This window comes from Macaca nemestrina, chromosome 2, assembly GCF_043159975.1.
Source record: "Macaca nemestrina isolate mMacNem1 chromosome 2, mMacNem.hap1, whole genome shotgun sequence".
NCBI lineage: Eukaryota > Metazoa > Chordata > Mammalia > Primates > Cercopithecidae > Macaca > Macaca nemestrina.
This window is the reverse complement of record NC_092126.1, coordinates 87,044,141-87,070,854: the sequence shown is the minus strand read 5'-3', so window position 1 is coordinate 87,070,854 and position 26,714 is coordinate 87,044,141. Positions and strand designations below refer to the sequence as shown.

The 26,714-nt window shown below is 33.9% G+C and overlaps 1 protein-coding gene across 16 annotated transcripts in view; it reads right to left on the bottom strand.

Annotated features, from left to right (window-relative positions):
- Nucleotides 1-14,321: 14,321 nt before the first annotated feature.
- The window catches only part of LOC105490003 (neuroligin 1), a 926,407-nt gene continuing 914,014 nt past the window's right edge, over nt 14,322-26,714 (bottom strand). For 13 of the 16 annotated variants that reach the window (XM_011755195.3, XM_071091253.1, XM_011755197.3 and 10 more), the window contains 3 exons: nt 25,493-25,705; nt 21,297-22,086; nt 14,322-20,481 (listed from right to left, as the gene is read on the bottom strand). In XM_011755195.3, coding sequence (XP_011753497.1) covers nt 19,659-20,481; nt 21,297-22,086; nt 25,493-25,705 — 1,826 coding nt within the window. In that variant the 3' untranslated portion in view covers nt 14,322-19,658. The remainder of the gene's footprint in view (nt 20,482-21,296; nt 22,087-25,492; nt 25,706-26,714) is intronic. The other 3 variants (XM_071091255.1, XM_071091258.1, XM_071091260.1) reach the window with 1 other exon arrangement.

Below are 26,714 nucleotides of genomic sequence, written 5' to 3'. Positions count from 1 at the left end.
TTTCTTCATTTCTCCTGATTTTCTTTTAATAAATGATCCCTGAACACTAGAGGCAAGAAAGTTGACCAAGCATCTTAATACACTGATTCGAACAGTAAAAAGTTAAGTCCATTACAAATTGTATGTAATGCTTTAAATGTAGAGTGAACTAGTCATCAATATGCTACAAGTGGAATTATGATGATACAAAAATAGGCTTTGATAATGCTTTGTCTTACCTGCCTCACGAGATTGCTGTGAGGATCAAATGAGATAGTCTTTGAAAGTAATCACTAAAGCCTAAATGGTATTTCTGGCTTTGTCCTCCTTTTTACCAATCCATTATATTTAAGGTTGCCAGATTAATCTTAAAGCATCAGCTTGATTACATTTTTTCCGGCTCAAATGCCTTCAATTTTCCTCTCAACCTCTTTCTGAAGCATTGGGTTTGGTTTCCCTTGGTATTTAAGAAACATCACACTGCCTTTCTAGTCTTATCTCTAGCTATTTTCTATTCTAACCTCATATATTAAGGCTACTGGGTTACATTATATATCCCCTAATTTCCTGAGTCAAAATTTTTATTGTCTCCTACACATTGTCTCTACCCAGTTTTTCCATAGGGACCCTATTATCAAACACGTCCAAAATTAGGAGCATGTAAGTATGTTCTTTATATATTTCCTATTATCCATTCCAGAAAAATCCATTCCTATTATCTAAGCCAGAAAATTGGAGTTACTGTCTTTCTCTTTCTCTCTCTTTCATCTTCTCTATCTCTGTGTGTGTGTGTTTCCTACACATTTTTTTCAGGCCCACCTTCACGTAGGAAATGTGTAATTTTTCTTTATCTGTTCTTCTCCCTCAGGATCACCCTCGATAGTTAAATGCAACCATTAATTCTATCAGATATTTTTCAAGCCGAATATCTAATGGCTCTTTAATTGGACAGATATTTATGGAGCACATGCCATGTGTTGATGGTTGTGTCAGTTTCCTATTGCTGGTATATTACCACAAGCTTAAAACAACACATTTATTATCTTATACTTCTGGAGGTCAGAAGTCCAAAATGAATCTCACTGGTTAAAATCAAGGTGCTGGCAGAGCTGCTTTCCTTCTGGAGGCTCAAGAGGGAACTCCATTTTCTTGCCTTTTCCGCTGTCTAGGTGTTACTCACATTCATTGACTTGTAGCCCTCTTCCATCTTATTTATTTATTTATTTATTTATTTATTTATTTAGAGACAGAATCTTGCCCTGTCACCCAGCCTGGAGTGCAATGGTGCAATCTCGACTCACTGCAACCTCTGCCTCCCGTGTTCAAGTGATTCTCCTGCCTCAGCCTCCCGAGTAGTCGGGATTACAGGTGCACACCACCATGCCCAGCTAATTTTTTGTATCATTAGTAGAAATGGGGTTTCAGCATTGGTAGCCAGGCTAGTCTTGAACTCCTGACCTCATGATCCACCCACCTTGGCCTCCCAAAGTGCTGAGATTACAGGCATGAGCCACCGCGCCCAGCCCCCTTCCATTTTTAAAACTAGCAACACATTCTTCCAACCTGGGCTTCTGTAGTTATATATCCTTCTTCAACTCTAACTCTCTTTCCTCTCTTTCACGTATAAGACTCCTTGTGATTACATTTAGGGCCCATCTGGATAATCCAGGGTAGTTTCTCCATTTCAGTATTCTTAACAATGACATCTGAAGTCACTTTTTCCATGTTCGATAATATATGCACAGGTTCCAGGGTTTAGAATGTGGACATCTTTGAAGGGCAGTGGTGGAATTATTCTGTCTACTATAGCTGTCTTCCTAAGTAGTGTAAACACAGAAAAATATTATGATGTAGTCCATGCCCTCAAGGAAATCAAAGAGAAAGCAGTCAAATGAGTAAGTAGCTACAATATGCTGTAATTATGGCTCTGGAATTATGATGAAAACTATATAAAATCTGGGGGGATCAGGGGAGTCTTTGGGAAGGAGGGTTATCTAAAACAGAGCCAAAATTCTATTTGAGCCTTTTGTTACATTTTAGGAGGGAGGATAATGGTACTAAAATAAGTTGGTACAATAACCTAGTTTCTAATAGCATCAATCAATCAATCTCATGTTATCACTTTTACAGTGGAACAGACTGGCTTAATATAGATACTAGTTCCACTCCAAAGATATAAATAGGGGTACTACGTGTATATATCATATTCATATACATATTCTCTCTTTTTGCCTTTAGAGACAAGGTCTCATTCTGCTGCCCAAGTTGGCATGCAGTGGCCTGATTATAGCTCACAGTAACATCAGACTCCTGGGTTCAAGCAATCCTGTTGCCTCAAAGAGCTAGGATTGAACTACAGGCGCACATCACCGTACCCAGCTAATTAAAAAAATTTTTGTTTGTATTAGGGTCTTTCTAGATTACCGAGGCTAGTCTTGAACCCCTGACCTCAAGCAATCCTCCCTCCTCAGCCTCCCAAAGCACTGGGGTTACAGGCAAGAGCCACAGCACCCAGACAACATATTCCTTATGTATATTTTGTATACCATTTAACATATATGTAAATGAGAGAACACATATGTACATAGAAAAGGATGTACTTTTCTATGAGTAAAAGGAAATAGAGAAACCAGGAACAAAATTTGCCCTCTGAGAGCTTATACTCTAGAAGGGGAATAAGACTTGGGCATAAATGTTTACTGAAACATAAGGCTGAGAGAGTTGACTGTCATAGAGATATAGATATAGTACTATGTGTATGCAGGGCTGGAAGTGAGTGTTTTCAGCTTAGAGAAAGTAGAGAAGACTTCACAAATAATGTCTTACTTGAGCTAAGGTCTCTAAGGATGGGAGGCTGGGTTTTGGTCATGTTGGTGATGAGAAAAAATAATATAAAAAATGACATATATCTCCACATTGCTATTAGGTAGAGGAGAAAAGAGTTCCTCCTGGAGATCTCTGGGTCTTTGAAACAGCAGTAGAAGAGATGTGAAATCCAATTACAATTTCACGTATACCAAACAGAATTATTCACATATCTCTACTGCTCCCACCACATCTTCAGAAAGATTTCTGCTGCAGTGCTCTAAGGGAAACATGTAGAAATAGATCATATACTTCCTTGTTGGAATAGGAAAGATGAAGAGATTCACAAGGGGGAAAACGTGCTGTGATTGAACATTTTCTAGATAAAACACAGAGAAGTTTATTGCTCTGAGAAATTATTTCACAATAATTCATTCAGTATATATTAAGCACCAGCTCTGCAAAACATTGTGATAGATAACATGAGGAATACAAAGATTTTAAAACATCGTTTCTACTTTTCAATCCATCTAGTGTGGGAGTAAAAACAGAGACTGAGCATATTACAAAGCAGTGTGTGATTCATGCTACATGATTAGGATACAGAAGAGTGGGAATTCAGATCAGTTCTAGTGGGTATCATGAGGGAATTCTCATAGAAGAGACAACACCTGAATCTGGCTGGAAAAATAAGTAGGATTTAATAGACCAACACGTGCACATAGGACTGGGGAGAGAATAAATTGGAAAGGATAAAATTTAGGCAAAAAGAATAGTATGAGAAAAATCACGGGGGTAGCAAAGTCAAGATATATTTAGAAACCGTACATGCCCCTTTTTTCCCCAAATATGAACTGAGCAGTGGGCACAAGGAGAATAACAGCAAATGAGATAGTTCCTGACTTCAAGGAGTTTGTAGCCTTGAGGGGGTACTGAGAAGCAGATAATTAAAATAAAATGTGATTTATATTGTGGCAGAAAAAAAGAAAGTCAAGATTTTACTTAGCCTAGGAGTCACCAAGCAGAGAGGCCTACCTAAGCAGAGCTGTCATCTTAACCGAGTCCTGCCCTGAGGGGTTACTGTGAGTTGGCCAAGGAAAGAGAGGGAAAATAGAGAAATCCATGCAAAGATTCAGAACAGGAAGATCAAGATCACAATGTGTTTGAGGGACTCTAGGCAGTTTCTTTGTGGTTGGAGTCCAGGCTACATAGGAAGAGAATAAGGAATTGGATGCAAACAGCAGCTGGGTCATACAGGACTTTTTGAGACCTCATAGGAGGCTATTTTAACATCTAGGTAAGAGTGGATGAGGGTTTCAAAGTATGAAATGGCAGTGACAATTAATGAAGAGAAGAATCCATATGAAACGATACGGGGCACATGGGAAGGAAATTCCTCAAATCTAGTCTCATTGAGAGAGATTTTATCACAAGAAATTTTCGTGAGTGTATTGCTACAGAGAACAGTGATGAAAGCACACTCAGGAGTAAAGCTAAAGGCTACACCTTAAGAAAGGCAAGGTGGTGAACGCAAAGACAACGGACAGGAAGTTTGTAAGTAAGAAAAGAAAGGTTGGGGGCTGTGGAGAGCAGAAGTGACAAAGGAAAACAGGAAACACTGGATTTGCAGTGAAATGTTATTTTTGCATAGAGGCTAGTGTAGACAAAACTAGGTGGAAGGTTGCCTTTGTAATCAAGTCACCTTAGTTGGGCAAATGCAACTTGATAGATCTTCTTATCTGATGTACAAAAGTATGATTATTTGATTTGGCCAAGATCTTTAAGGCTGAATTCTCATAACAAATTAAAAAATCTCAGGAGCCTCAAATCGCCACTCCACTTTGCTGTACTGCTGGTCTACATAGCAAAGAACGAAGGGTATATTTCCTGGTAGGAGAGTTACCCACATGCTACATGTATATAAATCTACAGTTTTATATTTCTTGGTTTTTTGGTGAGAAGAAAATGTAGTTTAACATGGGATTCGGACTGTGGAAAATTCCAGAGGACGTTGTCAAGATTTACTTGCTGCCAATATTATCTTCAGGACTCCTTCTTCCCTCCTAAGGTTTTTTTCTGCAAATAATAATCCTTTCAGCTTCAGCCCTAATTACTAGGGCCCTTAATCTTTTCCATGGTTTTATAGTCCTTGAAACAAACATATGTGCTTATTATTGAAGGCAGCTTTTGTTTGCCAGAAACAAAAATACTTAGAGATCGTCTTCTTTAACACATCTTTTCACGTCTGCTACACAGCTCAGTTCTCTCCTTCTAACTCATCCTTCACCCAACTCCCCCCAAATTTTTTATTGAAAACTGTTCACACATTGCTAAACTCTTTTGTTTTGTTTCTAAATACACTGTGTAGTATTCGTGTAGAACGGCAACTTAATATAGACTTAAGATATGAACATTTGTTAAATATACTTGACCACCAACTAAAGGGTTTCTTCGTATACACTCTTGCTTACATGGTACCCAATTAACCTTTTATCACTTTTCAAAACATGCATAGCTTTATGGCATAAGATCATTTATCTTTGCTAAAAGCCTTCATAGGAATCTGAACAAAAATAGTTTCTGTTAAATAGTCAACTCTAATGTGGAGCTTTTTATTGCATTTTTAACATTTTTTTCCTGTTCCTAAGCCCTTTAATGATTAGAGTAAAAATGTAGATAAATAATTCATATAGCAGAGTGTAAGCTCCAAGAGCCAGTCTCAAAAAATGATGACCAGAAAACCACAGATGCAGTAGCAATCTTGGACAATGGATGAAGAAATGATGCAAAAAACTTAAATTAGAACTTTCTAAGCAACCAAAAAAAAAAAAAAAAAAAAAAAAAAAGAATCAGAGGACTGCTTATTCTATTACTCTACAAGCTGGGAAGAAACCCAAAACCACCAAGTAGGGTATTTTTAAAATGCCAAGACAACTACTATAGTCTTTAATAGTACGTTACTTGGTGGAAATCACTGGCAATCTTACAGCAGCATCTATGAGACATTTGGTTTAGGTCTGTGACTCCAGGTGCAGGTGAAGGTATACCTCTGTTGTTGCCCGTTCTGACTCCAACCTAGTCAACACACTTACCCATCATAGTTCTTTCATTTCCATTGATTTTCTTTTGATCATAGGGCTGAGAACATTCTTAAGCTATTTTAGTGTTGAGTTTTTAAAATATGGTCTGTTGATGTAAATGTATGTACAGATTGTTATTGTTTAAGTGAGAGAGCCTTCCTTTCACTGGTTGGGTCATTTTCCTTTTTGGGATAGTGTTTGGAATTGGGAGTCACATACTAGGAGGGCAGGTCTTAGTTGTAAGCATGTAAGAAGACACTTAGAAGTAGTAATAAACCTTGTGTGGCTTGGCTAGCATCTTGCTCTTCTACAGTCTTACAGATTTCAGTAGCTGAAAATAAAAAGTCCTCAACTTTACAATAAAACACAATCCACTTAATTCAGGTCTGAATTGCATTCAAACCTTATCTGGGAAAAAATAAACCTAAATCCCTTTCTTACTGGTTATGTCAATATACATTTTAGATGGATCAAAGATTTAACTATAAACAATGAGGCTGTCCATACAGAAGAAAAGATGAATGAATTAAACGTTGAAACGGGGAAGGTCTTTGTATGCAAGAAACAAAACTCATAAAACACAAAGCAAACACTGATATATTTCAATAATTGAACACAAGAAAAAATTTTCTGCCTAGCACAAAATAACATAAAATTCAACGAAAAGTTGAGCAAAATTATTTGCAACACACATGACCAAAAGTACTGATTTTATTTATCTATAGAGAACTCTTATAATTTCATAAGAGATTAATAAACAAATAGAAAAAATATACAAAGTAAAGGAATACATCTAATATAAAAAAGAAATACAATGACTTATAAGCATAAGAAAAGATGTTTTACCTCAGTTTAAACATGCAAATTAATACAATAATGATATTACATTTATATTGAAATGGAAAATATAAAAAATTGATAACCACAGTTTTGATTAGAGAGTAGGGAAATAGATACTTTAATACACTGTTTGTGGAATGTAAATTTGAATAACACCTTTTTAAATCAATTAGGAAATCAGTAGAAAAGAAAACCTTAAAATACACTTTTTCCAAACTTTCTGTTTGTAAGAATTATCTGTACTTACATTCGTGTGCACAAATATATATTCAAAGATTACATTCCATTTCTTGTAGTACTTTCTGTTTTTCTCTGCATTAATAATTTTGATTTTGTGGTGTAGTTTCTACATTCTTTCCAAATTTAACAAAAAAAATGTAAAATCTATACAAATAACACTTTTTTCACTGATGAAACATGTCAGTTTTAATTTTGTTGTATAGATATTCTTTCTACAACTCCCCAGCTTCATACTCTGAGCTGTTCTCCAGTCTCCTGAGCAGTGATCCTGGTTTTTTATTTCCTCTCTCCCCTGAATGTATGCCTTTGTGGACTGATACAGTGAACTTACATTTTGTTTGAATATAAAATTCTATATGTTGATCATAATTCTTTCTTGAAAATATTATGCAATGTCTTCTAGCTTCCAGAGCCGACATTGAGAATTCCTTTTGTTCCTCTTAGGAAGCTTTGAAATTTTTCCTTTTTTCTGATGCCGTGACATTTTGTGATGGTGTGCTTTCACGGGTGGTTTTTCCATCCATTATACGGGGCAGTTTGTAGGCCCTTTCAATTAGTAAACTCATGTTCTTTAAGTCCGAAACATTTTCATGTATTATTTATTTTATTACAATCCTATTTATTTTATTGTAAAATATAATCCAGGTACAGAAAAACATCATGAAATAAATGTTTGGTTTAAAACATCATCATAAGGAAAATGCTCAGGTAAAAAACACCCAGATTAAGAAATAGCACTTTGCAAGCCACTGCAAAAAAAATTCCTCCACGTGGACCATCTCAATCACAGCTTATTTCCTTTGTTATCAATCAGCACTATTTTAGATTACTGCATCTTGCTGTCCTTTATAATTTTATCACCGAGTCGTACTTCCTGAAGCAGAAATTGTTTTAAAAGTATTTGCAAGTTTTTAAAAATCTACGTATTTTCTCTGTATTTTTTTTTTCAATTTATTTACTGAGGAAACAAGAAAATTTAATTGGGAAAATTTTAAATAGTGTGAATTGTCTGATTTCATATCTATGGTATAATTTAGCATGCTTCTTTGATGTACTTCCTGAACCTATATATTTTCTGACAGTTGAACCTAGAGACTTCATCATATACAGGTTTGGTTTTGACTGCAAGCCTTTTCAAAGGTAATCTTGTGTATATCTATCCAGGAGGCACATGATGACTGACTCATTATTTCTAATTTTGTGATGTTTAATACCTAGATCCACTGATTTACTGGAAGCAATAAAACAAGTGACAACTGAAATTCTAATACAATAATTCCCTTCTTTTGTTAGCTGAGATACTTCTACGAAGAGTGAATTCTCATCTACCATTTGGCTACCTTGATGTACAGTTGGTGGAGGAATGGCAGGACAAAATATTTAACTGTTCTTTTTACTTCTGAGTTTTCAAAACAATGAATTATTTTCCAGTTATCTGCCATAGGTGGTAGATGTTTTCTTTTTAATTATTATTCACTTTAGAATTTAAACTCGATTTGTTTTCAATTAATTGAAATTATCCTTATTGATGTTCAAATTGTCTTATCTTTAGATAGTGAGATCATCTTTGTATTGGTTCCGATGTCCTTTAGATATATTCCTAGAAGTCTTTGACAAGATATTCCAGGTTCACCTTCTACAGTTTGTTCCCCAGACCTCTCTTTCTATGTGTGTTTGTGTGCGTGGTGAATTTTTTAAAGTAGGAAATGTTCTTTTAAGACCACAATCTGGTCCTTAGGGATACTCATTGCTACTGGCTTGATCATAGTTTGCATAACATTTTTTAAAGTGTTCATTCTGACAGTTGCACTTTAAAATTGAAACCACAAGATGGGTTTTTACTTAACCTCTTCTACTCTGATTCAGAATATCCTTTCTTCCACATTAAGAGTGCTGGTTCTCAAAGACAGTGCAGTTGATAGAATTAGCATATCACAATATCCCTCTGCTGTATTCTGTTACACAGAAAGCAGTTTCAGAGTAGCAAGAGCACTGCTACCACTGTAAATATGATTATTGAACATAATGAAAATTTTTACCCATGATTTTTGTGTTATCTTTATATTTCTTATAGCTGTACTGTGTCTTCATTGTCAGAGCATGCAACCAGCTTACCCTGTACTCCACCATATAGCCCTCATTTAGTCTTAGCTCACTGGTATTTAGTGCCCATTATCAGTCCTTATGTCCATGTCACCCTTCTGTTTGTCTACAGGTCTTTTTCTGGTAAACTTCTCAGGAGGTGTTCATGGTAACAGTATTCCCTAAGTTCTTGAATGCCAGTAACAGTTTGTCCATGCCCTTTGTACTTGTAGGAAAGTTAGTTTATGACTGAATATAAAAATAACTTGCTTACATTCTAACTTCTTATCTTTCGTATGTTACTTTAACTTTTACTGGTATAAAGCATTGTTTCTGAAGTCTGATGATGATCTAATTATATAACAAAAGAGTCTTCATTTTAAGAGATTTGGTGATTTTAGCTAGATGTGAATGCTTGTATTATTTCTTTGATAGTCAATAATCTTGTTAACATATGTCTTGATGTTGGTCATTTTTGATCAGTTATTGCAGATATTCAGTGTGCTTTTTGAAAATGTGACAACAAATCTTTTTCTGTTGTATTGTAAAAGTGTCTTTGAATATAGCTTTCATTGTATTTGTTGTGTTCTCCTTGTTTTGGTTTTCTTTTTTGAAGGTTTCATATACATGTATATTGAATCTCCTTTTTCTATCTTCGTATCACTTATGCTTGATTTTTTCTTATTTCTCCCTTCCTCTCCCTCTCAGCTCACATCCTCCATTCCTTCCTTTTTGAAACTTTTTAGATTTTTTCGACTGTTTACTATTTATTCCTATTTCTTTTTGAATATTTTTCTGTCTCTTAAAGCATTCTTTGGTCTGCATTTCTTTTAATTTAGTCTTGATTTTAAAAATTATTTTTTCTTTTATTTATAATTCTTTCTTGAGTTATATTAAAGCATCTCTTAACTTTTCTAATTCTGACTTATGTTGTTATTTCATAGGTTGTATTATATTCTTAATGTTTTCAGTTTATCTAATTTCTATCTCTCAAAAACTTATTAGAATTTCTTACCTGCTATCTCTTTTTCTATTCCTTTTTGTTCTGATAAGTTTATATATTTTTTAGTCCTCTCCTTACATTTTGTGGAAATTAGCAACAGGGAAAAAAACACACATGTCTTTTATTCCCAGTATTTAATCAGCTCTATTTTCCTTGTGAATTTGTCCTTTCCTTATTTAAACTACAGGAATTTTCTATCCACTCATATTAATTAATCTTTCATTGCTGATATGTGTTGCAAATACTTACTTTCAATATGTGCTTATCATCAGTTTTTTAAAAATCTTGTTATCTGATGTTTTGACATTTTAATTTTAACTTGTTATTCTTTTTCTTTATTGTTTATGTTGTTTTATGTCTTGTTAATAAATTCTTCCCTACTTCAAGGACATGACAATGTTTTCCTATGCATTCTGAAACATTTAAAATGTGCTTTTATGTTTATATTTTTAATTTGTCTGGGATTGATTTTTGTGTGTAGTATGACATAGGGATGTTTTCTCTATGGGTAGGGATAGCCATTGTTAGCTGAGGCATCTCTCCTTTCTCTTGATTTGTATTTCCCTTTATATGCCATGTTCCTCTTTCTTCATAGATCTGTTTATCCTACACTGGTCTGTAGGATAAACAGACCAGTGTAGGATAAACTGGGTTCACTGTTATCCTACACTGGTCTGTCTCTGAACTGATGTAACACTCTTTTGATTACAATAGTTTTATAGTAAATAATGAAATATGGTAGACAAAGTATTTGCTGCTTATTCGTTCGATTCAAAATAATCTTGGCTATTCCTGACCCTTACTCACCTAAAGTGTGTAAACAAACAGTGTTGAAATTTTGATTAGAATAGCCTTGAATGTAAGGAGAAATTTGAAACTTATTTTTATTTTCTTCTGTTTTGTCCTTAGAGCTGACATATAGTGTCCTCACATGGAACATTTCCAGATAAATTTTAAAAAAGAATATGTATGTATGTGTGTATATATATATATGTGAATATATGTGTGTGTGTGTATATATATGAATATATATATAATGCCCCCCACATACATACACAGAAAATACACCTTTACACGTTTACACATGAATGACATATTTGTAGAGATTTATATACAAATTGGTGATAGTCAATGTCTTTGGGGAAAAAGACTAAGGGATTAGAATCTGTAGTAAAAGAGATGTCTACTTTTCACTTTAAAATATTTTGTTTTATCTTATGTATGTATTACTTTTTCATACAAGGAATCCCACTTTAAGACCACACTTGACTGGCCTAAATCCACATCTTAATTATGATAGGTGATTGGTGTGAGAATGATTTTTCTACATCTTCTAACATTTAATACAATGCACCGGGAACCCAGAAGTTCCCAAATGGAAAGTTTAGAGTAATTATCCAAGTTTTCTTACTAAAGATGACTATGATGTCAGGCAAATATTTCACATGGAAAAAAATATATCCTGCAAATGTATCTGATAGCGTATTTTGTGCTGTGTGTGTAGAAGAGAGGAAGAGTAATCAGTTGACTGCTAGTAATGTGAGAACAGGGACCACATTTTATTCACTTTTCTATCATTGACAACTAGCTCAGTTACATACATAATAGATGCTTAATAATAATCTTTTAAACAATGAATTAGTGAATAAGCACATCAACAGGTATTAAAGATATTTTGAGAGTGGTATGTAGGAGTTTGTTGTGGGGTGCGATACAGAACCTGGAACATAAAAGGGCTTAGTAATTGTCACCTGTTGCTTTTGTAAGTACTTTACACACTATCTCTATTACTATTATTTCAGAGATTTATCCTCAACCTGATTCTGCTGGTATTTTTTTTGTTAGTGACTGGTTGAAGATAGAAGTTTATCACCTTTGTTGATTTCATTACTCTGAGGTGGATAGATAGGTCTCCATAGGCTGTAGTGCTGTACCTAATGAGGTAGAATTTAATAGTGTTTAATATCTTGAACATACAATAAAACTCAAATGATCAAGGGCAGTAGAAAGACAGAATTTGCTTAACAATAGTGCATGTAGAATTTTTAAAGTTTTAGTAGAAAGTACATCTCAATCTGAATTATCAGTATGCTATGGCCAACAAAGAATGTAATAGTATTGCAAGTTAAATTAAAATAAATATAGTTTGTGTAATGAGGAAGTTGATAGTGGAACTCTATTAGGCAGTGATGAACTATACGTAAGTGTTTATTATGGTCAATCCTAGACATTAAACTTTCCAAGAAACTTAGGCTGGGGAGCAAATTTGGAGAACAGTGATTAGAATTGTGAAAAGACTGCACTATTTTGTATTGCAAGTGGGATTTTTTGCTTTGAGGAGAAAATAACTCATGGAAGATATGAAAGCTATCTTTAAATATTTGAGAGCAATTCAGGTGATGAAGACTGTATGACCATAAAAAGAAAACAATGGAGCAATAAATCAATATAAAAAGATATCTAATAGTCCAAAATGTAGCCAGCTGTTTTAGAATTCAGACCCATGGCAGTGTTCAATGGCAGACTTCACAATTACATGTTGAGGTTGTGGCAAAGGGTTAAGGAACCACTTATGGGGCTGGATCAGATGAGATTTATGCTGGAAATTTCATATTCCATGAAATTTGAATTGGCATACTGTAGCATGACTTCAGATAGGGCTGTATTTATTATTTGGAAAGATGGCTGCCAAATACCTTAACTGGTGAACTGGCTCAATAGAATTCAACTAACATTTTTTTTGAACTCAAGAAATGTTGATTTGTGTTTACTGTTTTGAGACATGTAAAATAGACAAAACGAGGAATTGTACAATGATTTGCTACAGAGTATAGCATAGAAAGTGGTCTAAATCAGTCCAAATGTTTGAACCTATTCCAAACTTGACAATGGTTGTATGTTAGTAAGTCATAGAATTGGCCACGTGTTTAATACCCATTATGTTGCCTGACACATAGTAGACACCATTTGTTGAAAGAAGAAATGACTAATTTCTTTCACTGCTTGATTGATGTTCACTAGTTTCTAACCTGCCTGAGGAAGAGAGGAAGCCAATTCCCAAGGCACCAGTTAGTCAGATCCCCTTTTAAGACTTTCAGCACAACTTTACCTCCTTGGAGAAGAGGCCATAACTAGTAATAGGATAAGCCATGGAAATAGGAGCCACAGTAACTGGTAAGAAGATCTCCTGTAGTACAGAGGAAGGCAGCTCTGAGAACAAAGTTGAGTATTTTCAGGGGAGATAGAAATGTTTTAACTAGATAGTCAATCAACTCTCCAAAATTGAGACAGTACTTCAAATTAGAGCATTCCATTAGAAAATACTGCTTTCACATGAACATTCACAGAGTATATTTGAAACTTTTTTTGAACTCAGAAATAACATCCTGCAAACCATAAGGAAATATAAAACTAGTGAAAATGTAATCATATCAAACAACATCAAATTTTACAAAACATCAAAACCTGTTTATGGAAAGTGAAATTGTTAGAATATGTTTTTTAACTGTTTAATTTATTTGGTGCCCATGGCCATGTGTGGCCACAGAGACTTGTAAAGCAATGCTAATTCTTTTATTTAGCCACTGGAAACATTTTTCTTTAGGCTATGTATGAGGAAATTCTATGATGTCCTCTTTGCTGTATTCTTAACTTGGGCTATATACAGATGAGAGATGATCTTACTTCACACAGTCTTCCTACCAAGATCATTACTGATTAGGTAGTATAGAACCATAAACATTTCAGTATAGGTTTTATTTTTATTTGTTTCTGGTGACACGATTTGATCAAGACTTGGATCAAGAATTAAATTTATGATATCTTCCTAGATATTATTAATTTTGTTCTCTAAGAATAATAGGTTTATGATTTAAAGAGATTTATTTAAATTCCTTTTCTCTTCTTTTTAAAAAACTGTCACACATCTCTATTTAAAACACTGTTTGGATGCAAAAAGTCATTAATTCAAAATTGAGAAGTTTTTCTTCTTTTTTTCTCTCTCACTTCCTCCTTTTTTCCATTCTTTTCTTTCTCCTTCTCCCACTTTCCCTCTCTCTTTTCTGAAAAATTGTGTCCAAGCTTCCCAAATCTATTCTCTAAATTCTTGCCCTGCATTCACCAAGAGGTGAAAAGATCAAAAAATATCATTGTTTCTATCAAGTGAGAACTGTCAGGTGTGGGTAAGCAATACAGATTTTTGTAAGAAAACACTTATCTTAGTAATGTTTTTCTGTGAGGCAAACAGAGAAGAAATTATTTCTGAGTTTAAAAATAGTCAACACAACTTGGAAAACATGGTAATATTTATTCATGATAATAAACATGTTTTTAATGAAAGACATAGATGTCCAAACACAAACTGAATCATGACAACCCAATGGTCTTTTTCACAAAAACCGTGACATATGTCCCATTAATTTGCTAAATGATATGAATGCAGAGAAAGGATGAATCAAAACCACTAAAATCCTTTTAAACACACCATCTAGTTTAGATGTCAACTCTGAAAATGGCATTCAAAAATGGTCCCTCTGTTTTACATTTATCTGCTGAGTTTTTGTTACTGTACCCTTACCAATTTCTTAAAAGCTTTAATTGTTATCATTCATTTCAACTCAAAACTGCTAGCAATTTGGTTTGACTTTCCATAGAGGACTAAATTCAGTCACATTAATATATATGTAGGTAGTTATACAATGTCATTTGTAAGTATATGGGTCTGAAAGGGTCATTATAAATGTTATATAAACCATATAGTATATAGGGTATATATACTATGTGGTGTATGTAATAGCTGACTAGAAAAAAATATATACCTATCTACTATATGATTATCTCTAATAGCTTCAGACTTCTTTTAAATTAAACTTAATATTTGGAACATTTTTAAAGTTTGTTAGAGATTTAAATTTTTATTCTTAAGTACCATCAAGCCAGATGCCTATATAATTGTCACTTTCAAAAATTTACCTCAATCTTTCCCAGAAGCCATTTAGATCCATCTGATATTATTTTAAAAATCAAATTAAACGTAAAAATGTCTAAATAAACTTGTCTTATTGGTAATTTATAATATAGTCTTCCTATTGTACTCTTTAAATTGAATTATCAGAATCTGAAAATTTTAAAAAAAAGCTAAGTTTTATAAATAAAATCTCAGGAGGAAAAGGCACTTAAGCCCTGCACGTGGTTATTCCTGTCTGTATTCTCCACAACCCTTATCAAATGGAATTGATTTCTGGCCTGCATACAAATACAGCAAAGTGCCAGAATAAAGTCAAATCAGAATGCTTATGAAAAAGAATCAAGTTGGTCACCAAATGTTTCACATCAGTAGGAAATTTCTTTAGAGACTTCTGATGGCAATTTGAAGGGTATGTTGCTATCAGATCAAGTGCAGGAGAGGTATAAGGCTACTGGAGAAATTCCCTTAGTTTATTGACCAGAAAGCTAAAACATTTGTCGTAACGGGAAAGCTTGACAAGATAATTAAATGAATGATAACAAAATCTCAGCAGGGAAGTGCCCATTAATTGAATGTGTTTGGAAGCATGTTTTCACAAGTATAACCAAATTATCTAATTCCCATTCACATTAAAAAGTGATAGTCTATACCAACTAATTACTGGAAATGAAGGAAAAGGCCAGTACTTTGAACCAATAACACAGAAGAAAACAAAATTACTAACATCAAAAGGCTGCCATATTTGATAGCTTCTTAAGAATTCAGTTCATCATTTCACCCTTTGAAAGTATTTCAGTGAAACTCGCCAAAGAAAAGAATCCCAGTAACTTCTATGTGGTAGTGTCTTTAAAGCTGGAACACATTTCTCACATTCTTTGTATCCTTTTTTGATATTAATATGTGTGTCAGGATGAGTGTGCCAAGAGGTGAAAAAACTGTTGTTATAGATATAACAATTTAGTTTCAGCATTTCACTTCTGTAAGAAAATTAGTGCCATCTGTTTTCCTTTTTAGTGCTACATATAGTTGATAATTTTTTAAAAATGTTGTTGCTGTTTTCATGTACAGATCAGGAAGTCTGAAATAAAGCATCATTTTGGTCAACTTTTATATTTGAAATAAGGAATAAAATAATATATATTCAGATTTTCTGCTTTGAGTTGCCAGCAAGATGTCTCCAAATTGGATATTTTTAATGCTTTAGCAAATTATTTTCCAATTTGCATAAAGTTAGTAATAAACTTTGTTATATATCTGTGGTAGCCAATTAGATTCTGTTCATAGTCAACATGTTCAATAAAGATTTAAGACTATGAAATCTGTCACTTTTATTTTTCTAAACCCATACTCTAAAACATTAATCTGTTGGTAAACATTTGGCAAAAATTTTATATAACAGCAAAACAATGAAATGAAGTTCACTTTAGTGTAATTTTTATATAAATTATAAGCAGCTTTGCCTAATTTTTAATCGGAGCCAGGAGAATCTGAATTAACAAATAATGACAAAAATATTATTTTAATTTTTTACTTATATTGTTTTTCAAAGAAAATTATTATCTAAATAAACACATTTTCAACATACTTTCTAAAATTTAGTAACAGTATTTATTTTCCTTGCATATAAAAATTATGTTTCAGCTTTAAAAACAGTTCTTAATGTTCTGTGTAATTGTGGAACATCCTTTTTCATTCAGAAAACTAGAGACTGGAAATTATAAAAGGAGCAACTAACACTCATTCACAATGACTTTATCACGTGACTGGTGAACAGCTATTAAACCTAGGCTGCTTTATCTTCCATAAAGTTATTCTACCCTAATTTAGAGAAAATAATAGGGCTATATTTTGTTTTCCAAAATCATTTTCCTAAATTAATATAAAGAGGATGACAGTTATGCTATATATAGGTAGATTGATAAATGCAGAGCAATAGATTGGTAGATAGCTATAAATATGGCCATCGTTAAAACACAATATTTAATAGAATGTTTGGTTTTGCCAAATGAAGCAATGCATACAAAAGTATTCATTCATATCTTATTTTGCTGTCATTTCTATTCTGTTCTAGTGTTTTGTTTAATTAATACAGTAAAATACAGTGTTCCAATTAAACAATACTTCAGATGCTAAACAATTATTTCTATTTGTGTACACTGGCAGTTCACAGTTTAAAAGCATAACCACCTCAGTCAAAAACTGCATGTAGATCACTCTGGATTTTGAAGACTTTTGCTTCTAACAGAGATTTTTTTTTTTTTTTTAAATTATGGAGGAATACATACATTTCATTGATAGATAACAATTGGGAGGGGGATTATAATCAAATAAATTCCTTGAAATAGATTTTTATCTTTTAGTGCCAGTTTAATATCTTGCTCAGCACGTTTACATTCTCTTAGCATGGCAACTTTCTATTCATTACTTTATGGTAGTTTAATCACTCCCATTTTATGATCCTAGCTATTTGTATTCCATGAAATATTGCACATTTCTTTTCAATAGACCTTTTCCTTGATGACCAGAAGTGGAACTTATGTTTCTAACTGAAAACAATTGACACTTTATTTCTACAACATCTGTACCTAAGAGATATTTAACAACACAAAGCTAATCTTTCTTTTTTTCATGAATTTCTGGAGCTTTTAAATTCATAACATTAAAGTTTTATGAGTTTCATCTTAGATGAGACTTGCCTTTAAATACATGTTTGTGTTTTCTGTGGAAGTTACCTATGTGTCTTCAAAAACCCGACTGGTCTAATCTAGAAAAATTACTCTTTGAGACAGTCATGTTTCTTTGTTTTTCTTTTCCTTTTTTTCTTTTTCTTTTCTTTTCTTTTTTTTTTTAGAAAAAAGAAAGACAAAACAGCAATAAACATTTTAGCTCTTTAATGAGCAAAGATCATGTTTCTTAGCATTGGACTAATAGTCATTATCCAGATTATCTTTATTTCACACAATGACCAGTGACATGGCCAAGATGTACAAAGTTGGTTCCATCAAGTAGTATACAATTTTTTTGTATAATAATCTTTCATTCTTGAAAAAGAGTAACTGAAAAGAAAGGTTTCTGTTACTGCAGTTAGTTTGTCAGAGAAAGTTCTTTGCATTATCTTATAAACTATCAAAATTGCTAGTCATCTGAAAAAATGTAAAAAAAAAATCACATAACTTTAGTCTAATAGAAATATAGTACAGGTAAGAGAGAAAGTATTTATCAGGATGTGCTCTTTAAGTCCATCTCATTTTTTTTAAATATAAATGTACATCTGATTACATATACAAACATTTGGAAAGGTCTGTGATATACTGTTACTGGTAAACAACAGGGGGATGAAGAGTTTCCTGTGGTCTGAGAATATTCATTTAAAATCACACGTATGTGTAAGACTAAAATCCTCCAGGTGTTGACTCTCCTAGGTTCTGTATCTACGTTGCACTCTACTGAGATTGCGTGAGTAAATTCCAGTGAATGAACCTCAGTGAGAAAGATAAGTGATGTAAAGAGGGACATAACTTTATAATGAATTGTTATTAGTAAACGTTTTGTCATGCAGCATAAGTAAATCAATGAACTCAGAACTATAATCAGAGTGTTAATACTGGGGCATCCTCATATCATGAAAGACTGTTGCAAGTAACTCTTTGGACACACTTCACCTTACCAAAAGGAACAAAATACAGAGTAACAAAAAAAAAAACACAGCAACTTATAGATCCTGTACCACATGTCCAATTAGGGTTATAGTTCTATAAATTATCTAGATGAGAATGAAAAGAACATTGAAAACAGGGAATTTTTTTTCTGGGATTCATATCAGCGAGTATTCACCACTATACCTATAGTTTCTTCAAATACCTTTAATAACTAATTCCTTCTATATTGAAACTACTGTGAATTATTTTATTGTAATTACTTTTGCCCCTTAAAATCTTTAGGTTCTGCCAATTGATGGAGGAAGCTTCTATTAAAAACTCCAATGGGATGAGAAGAATTTTAATTACGGCTTAATCAGCAGCACAGCCACCAAGCATATAAATTATCATGCACATCGTGCTAAAAATATCCAGTTTCCTTTATCCCCACAACTTTATACTGACAGCACTTATGTGATAATGTTGTACCTGCCAGTCTTTAAACTTCTTTGTTTTACTGGCAAATTTCAGCATGAGCCTTTGCTAAGGCCATTAACAGCATTGACGCTTTGTGTACTTATCCAAATATGTAAATATGGTCTACACAATAAAACGGCTCCAAATAAAAACTGGTGAAAATTATCTGACATTCCATTGGTGTGTCCCTTGTGCATATTCATAGTTTTTTTATTTTTATTTTTTATATTTCAGACATAGTTCTTTCCTGTTTGGTGTTCCACATGCCTAATTCCATTATGTAACTTAAATCTTCAAAAAATTAATTCTTGAATGTGAATGAAAAAGTATCATTCGGCACAATTGCTTCAAGCAATTGAAATTTGTTTTTAAAGTTGATTTGTATATACACAATTCATTTTTTTCAAAACCCCCAAAGTTCTTGATATGTATATTCACATAACATACCTCCTTATTTAAATAGTAAGTCTTGTAGGTTGAAAGCCAAGGAATCTTCAGTAATCGTTTACTGCAATCCACCAAAAAAATAGTTTGTTTCTGTTATCTGGCTATACCCTGGTTGTTGAATGTGAATGGGGGTGGGGATGGGGATGGGGCAGAGTATTGTTCTGTCCTCCGGTAAATGTGTTGAATGTGTGTAAGGGCTGAATCCCTGGTATGGTGTTGGGAATCATTGTAATGGTGTTGGGTGTCATTAAGGGAACATCATCAGGTGACCTCCTCATAGCTAGTGTGTAATCTGGGGGACAGGCGGTCCGAAGAACCACCTCATGTGGATGGATGGACTCACATTCATGATCCAAATCAGTGTGCTTCATTTGGAGGGACATGATTTCTTCTTCTTGTGCATGGGTTAGATCATTGGTAGTAGTGCGCTGAGGGCTGCATCTCCTGTGAACATCATGTCTCCTCTTATCCTTTTTGTAGTACAGGGCTGCAAAGGCCAAGATGTTCAGAAACAGCAGTGATGCTCCAACTGCAATAGTGACACTCAGCTCTGTTGAGTAGTCCCTTTGATCCACTGAAAATGGACTTGGTTGTTGTTTGGGATCATCCTGCTTGGCAGTGGGAAAGGCTGACGTGACAGGTACAGAATTTTTTCTCGTAGGTCTGAAAGTGATGTCAGTTGATGGCACTTTAGTTGTTGTAGAGGTATACTGAGAAATGTCATTGAGATTATGCAGATGAGGTACCAACTCCAACCAGAGGTTCACCTTATTGGCTCTGTAATGTTCTTTAACTCTTGGTTTTAATCCAATATGGAGATAAAGTTGGTCTTTCTGGGAATATCTGGTCCATGCTACTTCTTCAAAACGGTTGGGTTTGGTATGAATGAATTTCGTGTCTTGAGGGACTGGTTGATTTGGGTCACTAAAAAGGAAAAGATAAAGTTATTTTGTTTTTTACTTAAAATCACACTACTTTAACATATAATAATTAAAGAGATGACTCAGCAATGCTTTAGATTGTTTTTTAAATTAACTTGGGTCAATTTAGAAATATAAATCTCCTAGCAGGCAGATTGTTCGATGAATAATAATGTAAGGCAATAAGTCTCACATTCTTGTTCTCTCTGCCTATCCTGAGATGGGCTACTATCTACCCAAAGATTTTAAAGAATTATTTAAATACTCACATACGTATGAGTTGTCTCATAGGCAAACTAGCAGAGATGACACGGAATAGTGGAAAGGATTTTTGATTTTAAATTAGTAGATAAAGGGTTGAGACTAGGTTCTGCTATATACCAGACATGTGACCATCTCTATGACACTCCCAGAACCTCAGGTCTCTTTTTCGTAAAGTGGGATTAATAGTACCTGATCTGCCAGATTCAGAAAGGTAGTTGGAAGGATGAAAGAGTGTTGTGAATTACAAAGCACTATAAAATAATATTTTGTACTGCTGAACAATAGTAAGTCTTGTATAATTCAAAAACCAAAAGCATATGTAATTAAGTAATGCAATTGAGATATGTACTTTCTTAACAAGCTTCTAAAACACCAGAAATAATAAAGCAATGACTTTTAAAAACACCATAATGTAGAATTAATTTTGAATAAAGGATTGTAATATGTTGCAGGTATTAATCCAATATGAGATTATCTGGGCATAAATATCTATTATTTTAAAATGGTTAAAATAATATTTTTATTAAAAATAAACTTCATTCCTTAGGTACATACCCAGTTTTAGCAAAATTTGTCCAGTATGTCATTACAACTGCACTCAGCATCACATCATTTTTGGAAAAATTGCAAGGAAATAACTCTGTAGGACCAATCATGGGGATTCCCAGGACATAGGGAACCTCGTCTCCGTGGGCTGCATCAGCCCAAGCTGGAACCTGATCTGTTTGGCAATGATGGTAAAAGGCATAGAAGTACGTAGGTGAACCAAAGTTTGAGTGAAGATCTGCTGTGGCTACAGCTGGTGCCACCCACTGATGGTCCGTAAACAAAGCCAATAATGTCTTTCTTCTGGTTTCAGGGTTATGACGGTCAGCCCAGTCAGTATACATGAACTTAATGGTTTCTCTCAAAACATCTTTGCCTTCAGGATATCCGTATAAATTATCAACAAAATTTGAAACAGCGAAGTCAAAATCACTAGCTGATATACCATCATCGCTATCTACTATATTTTCAACAAATTTTAACCCTTCCCCTTGGTTCACTCCTAACATTATATCATAGTTGAGAAACTCTCCTTGCTCCATCAATATCTGAGGGTCATCTGGTATTACATCACCATCAATCACAGGTCCAAAGGCTATGTGGTATCGAGCTGGTTGAATATCTTGGTCAACAAGTTCTTTGTAAGGCTTCTTCTGTAGGCATTCCACTAACTCTACTGTATCTGAAACATTGCAACCAACTTTTGTGGCCAACATTCTAGCATATTTTGCAGGTTGAAAACTGACAGCCCAGCTGGAAAGGGCTGTTCCACTTTGAGCTATTGCTCGTTGAAAAAGTCCTATGGGAAAATCAACAAAGAATTTTAGATGATCTTTGAGTAATGTTGTGGTAAAACAGTAACATCTGATATTTTAGACATGTATATAAAAACCCAGATACAACTCAAGAAACAGGGAGATAGAGACATTTTTGCTTAAGGGAATTACACAAAGCCAACTGCAGGGTATAGTGGATTAGAGAGGTGGATCTAATTCTTCTGCTTTGAGTGGCACCTGCTTTAGGGATCAAGAAGCCTCAAAGAGGTAGCAGGCAAGAAGAAAAGGAGAAGATGTAGTGGTACAAAGTCCCAAATATGTTCTTCAATGAGTGTGTAAATACTTATCATCAACATTAACCAGATGGGGCCAATTCAATTCTCCTATTCAAGTCCTCAACAGACTCTACATTGACTGTTTGGAATATTTCCTCTAGCTTGGCTGTGCCTATCTTCCTTCAAAATAGTTCTATATATTAGTTTTAACCAGATGTTATTTGAAAAAGAATTCTTGAAGGCTCACACAATGACTGGGGCTGGCTGTTTGTTTATACCCTGGGGTTGGCCCTGAATTCACACAAAACAGAATATTACTTTAGACGTACTCTTTCCAATCTTCATGTCAGACATAGTATGCTGAATATTCATCTTTCAGAAGAAGACATAACATTTGAAGTGTTTTCACTAGGCTAAAGAAAAAACCATCAGCAGACAGATTTAGTGTGGTGTGATTTAACTTTTGCCACTGTTGAATGTACACTACTACTCTTATCATAAAAGATGAAAAGCACATGGTCCACTGCTTTTTACTTAATTGCATTTAAGAATTGTAAATGATGGTTCCATATGCAGTTTGTTAAGTGCTGCATGTCATTAAAATTTACAAATGCACTTTATCTTCTCATTAAGGTATTTTTCTGATAAAATTCCTTTTTTAAAAATATAGTTTATCTATTTGCTTTTAAATATTTAAATTTATTATCAATTTCCAAATACAGCTTTGTGCTTCAGTTATTTAAAAACATGCTTAATTATTCATATGTGTTAATGAGATAAAAACTCTTTTCACAAAGGTGTTGAAGCACTGTCTGAATTAGAAGGAGAGTTTTAGATATTTTTAACCTAATATGCCTATACATTCAACATGTCTGTAACATGTTCCCATACAATTCTAAAGCTATTTTAAAAATCTAACAGTATTAATATACATTTATTTTGGTTTTCTGACATCTTTATAAACATTTTTTAGTTTACTAGAACAAAGTATGCTAGAGCAAATGATACAAATGCAGATAATTTTAAAAATTATGTAGCTGTTTATTAACGGTTGCTCAGGAAAATATTTTAATAAATAAAAATTATATAACTAAAATAGATCTGGTGATTTCTATAATATTATTTCCCATTTCAGGGACTCAACATTAACTAAATATACTGAAAGAGATTTAGAAGGAAAGGCACATCATGTTCAATATATCCTAAAATATACCACCTAGATGGTATTGGGAACACCATATGTTTTATCATTAGTGAAAGTGCCTCTTGTGTGGATGCAAGATGGGGTTTACTCACGGTATATCCAGGCCTGAGCATTGGTGCAGCCCTTTGTGGGGTTTATTGCCTTTAAAGTTTACATGTACATTGGAGGCAGAATCAGCTTGATGATTTCAAGAGATTTTTTTTGAGCATCTCCTGATAAAATCAGGCAGCTCAGTCTGGAGATAGGTTTAGGCCAAACCTAAGTTCATGTCTTTTTCCAGAGATAGACAGATTTCCCTGAAGTGTATAATAAAATGTTGTATTTTCAACAGTTTGCATAACCATTTCCCACTGTTTACCACACCATCAGCTGATGACTAGCAGTGTTAGCTGATGAACTAACTGACTCATCTTTTAAACCGTGCTAGTTTTATACTAGTTAAAGGTGGCTTTCATGTCAATTTTTGATCAAGTGGCCCCGAGAAACCTATATAGGTGGCTTAGTGTTGCTTTAGTCACATAGTGGCATTAGGAAAAATACTGAGATTAGAACAATCTAAAGTATATAGGTGGCTTAGTGTTGCTCTAGCTACATAGTGGCATTAGGAAAAATACTGAGGTTAGAACAATCTAATCTGTTTAATTAAAAACCACTAAATTTATTATTTCAAAAGAAGCCATTTCTTTACAGATGAAATCTCTCTTGGAAATGTTCATCTGTGTTATTTTGTCATCTTGAATCAGAATTGTACTAATATAAATGAAATCTTATATAAACTGTGTTAATAAATTGAGTCTATATATGATTCTCCAAATATACAGATTCATTTAAGGACTGGCTATTCTTTTGAAATTCAACACTCATGTGTTTTTGATACCAAAAACAAATATCATATATCTGGTGTTCCTATCACAAAACTCAACCTTACAAATTAAGATGCTTCATGAATTATATTTGACAGTATATACTTTCTTCTTGGATATAAAATGACAATAAAAGATCAGAAATTAAAAGATGGTCTGCGTTTTTATATATCCTCTGTCTTCCTCTCTATTATACATAAATAATGCAGAAAAAGTATTTGCTTTGCAAATTTCTCCAGCAATACTCTTCTGTTCTTGTGAAATTTCCAATTAATAATGCAGTCGGAATGGGTGATTCTATGCATGGTAAAATGGAGATGGAATTCATAAAGAACAATATGGTAAGCCTTGGACAGGCACTTTGGAAAAAATATGTCAAAGCCAGAAGATGGAAATGAGAAAAATATTTCATGGATTTCAGTAGCCTCAGTACTCCATGCTGCCTTGCCAAGTTTAGGGAGGAAAATAATGCTTTTGGAGTTAAAAATAGAAAAAACACTGAATCAAATGTATTTTTCTTTTTAATCAAAAGCTCTACCAGTGACCTTGATGCTTTGACAATTTTGGATCATGCATGCAAAATAATCAACAGTCCATTCTGTACTCAGACAACAAGCGAAATCACATGTTTTCAGACAAACTAGCTTACGACTGCTTCGTTAGCTTCATACTAATAAAGGGTTTAAAATGTCTATTGTCTTGAAAATAGATGATATACAATCCCTGCATTTAAAAAGTCTCATCTTTGATTTTGATCACTGAATAAACAAAGATGACAGAACTGTAGAATGTCTTTGTCTGATTTTTTCCTCAAATCACCCTTTAAAGGAAAGAAGAGTAACTGTAATGCTAACTATTCTGAAGTGTGCTTGAAAGGGCATCCTTACCAAGCTCCACAGGAGACAAAGAAAAGAGTTTGACGAAAATTTAAACATGCACAGAAAAGCTGAAGAAACAAAGCTTTAAACAGATATTGAGTTCAACCTAACACTCAGTTTGAACAGAGAAATATACAGAGCATCACATACTATTGATGGTGGTGGCATGCAGACACCAAAATTGTCAAAATTTGCAACCTGCATAATACCTTTGGTTGAATTGCTCCAACGGTTACCTTCAGAATAATGGGATAAAGTCAGCAGATTGACACATGAACCCCCAGCACCAGATCCAAAAACAGTGATTCTTAAGGGGTCACCACCAAAGAATCCAATGTTTTCACTAGTCCATCTTAAAGCTTGTATGAGATCAAGGAGTCCATAGTTCCCCTTTGCAGCCTGATCCCCTGTACTCAAGAAACCTGAAAAATATAAATTTGAAAAACACCTTTTGAGCTGACATGAACCAAATAGACATCAAATTTAAATACAAATGAAGCCTACATTAATCAAGGTAAGGACAGTCCAAGTTCATTAGTAAAGATTATTTCCCACCATAATAAAAGAATTTACTTTAGCAAGAATAGCAGTGACTGAAATCTGAAAAATGACATTTATCTTCTCCAAATGCCTCCCAACTTATCCAGGTAACAGGTAACAGGGACAGATAAAGGGAATGCAAACATTCTGAAAACCTGAGGAAAGACATTCCAGGGGCCAAGTTACTCAGTGGAGACATTTGGATAGTATCATGGGGCTTATGTAAATGTGCATTTTGCAGAAAACACTATGTCTGTCCTCAAGTTGCTTGTCATCGAACGTGGTTGAAATGTTAGGCATGTGTGGCAAAGTAGCAGGATGGAAATGTGTAGAGCAGGCGGGTATTTCTCTAAGACTTGTAGAGAAAGATTTGGTAAACTCCATAAAATTATATAGAACTCTGCATGTATATGACTATGTACATTTTTATCAATGATGATCAATGATTAAGAAAGAATTACTGTGCCAGAGATGACTTGAAGACACGGTTAGGACTACTTTACATGTCAAACTGAGGGGAGCTACTCAGTTAGCAAATGGTGTAGAATAATTGAAGGTTTTTGAAAAGTTCAGACATATATTTCTGGAATGCTCAAAGCTCTGCTTTGTAGTAAATCTGAAAATGAGTGGAAAATGAGGTGAATCTGAAAATGAGCGGGAGAGAAAATGGAGGCAGGGGAGAGAATTTAAGGATCTGAACTGACAGAATGGCAAAGGCAATTGAAAAAAAGAAGACGGATAGAAAAAATATTGTGGCATTAAGATCTGAGTAACTGTTTTACCTATGAAAGTTGTAGAAGGGAGAGTCAAACATATTACTTAGCAATATCTTAAACATATTCACTCATTTAGCTGACCTAATAGCTTTTATAGTGTGTTTATTATAACTTG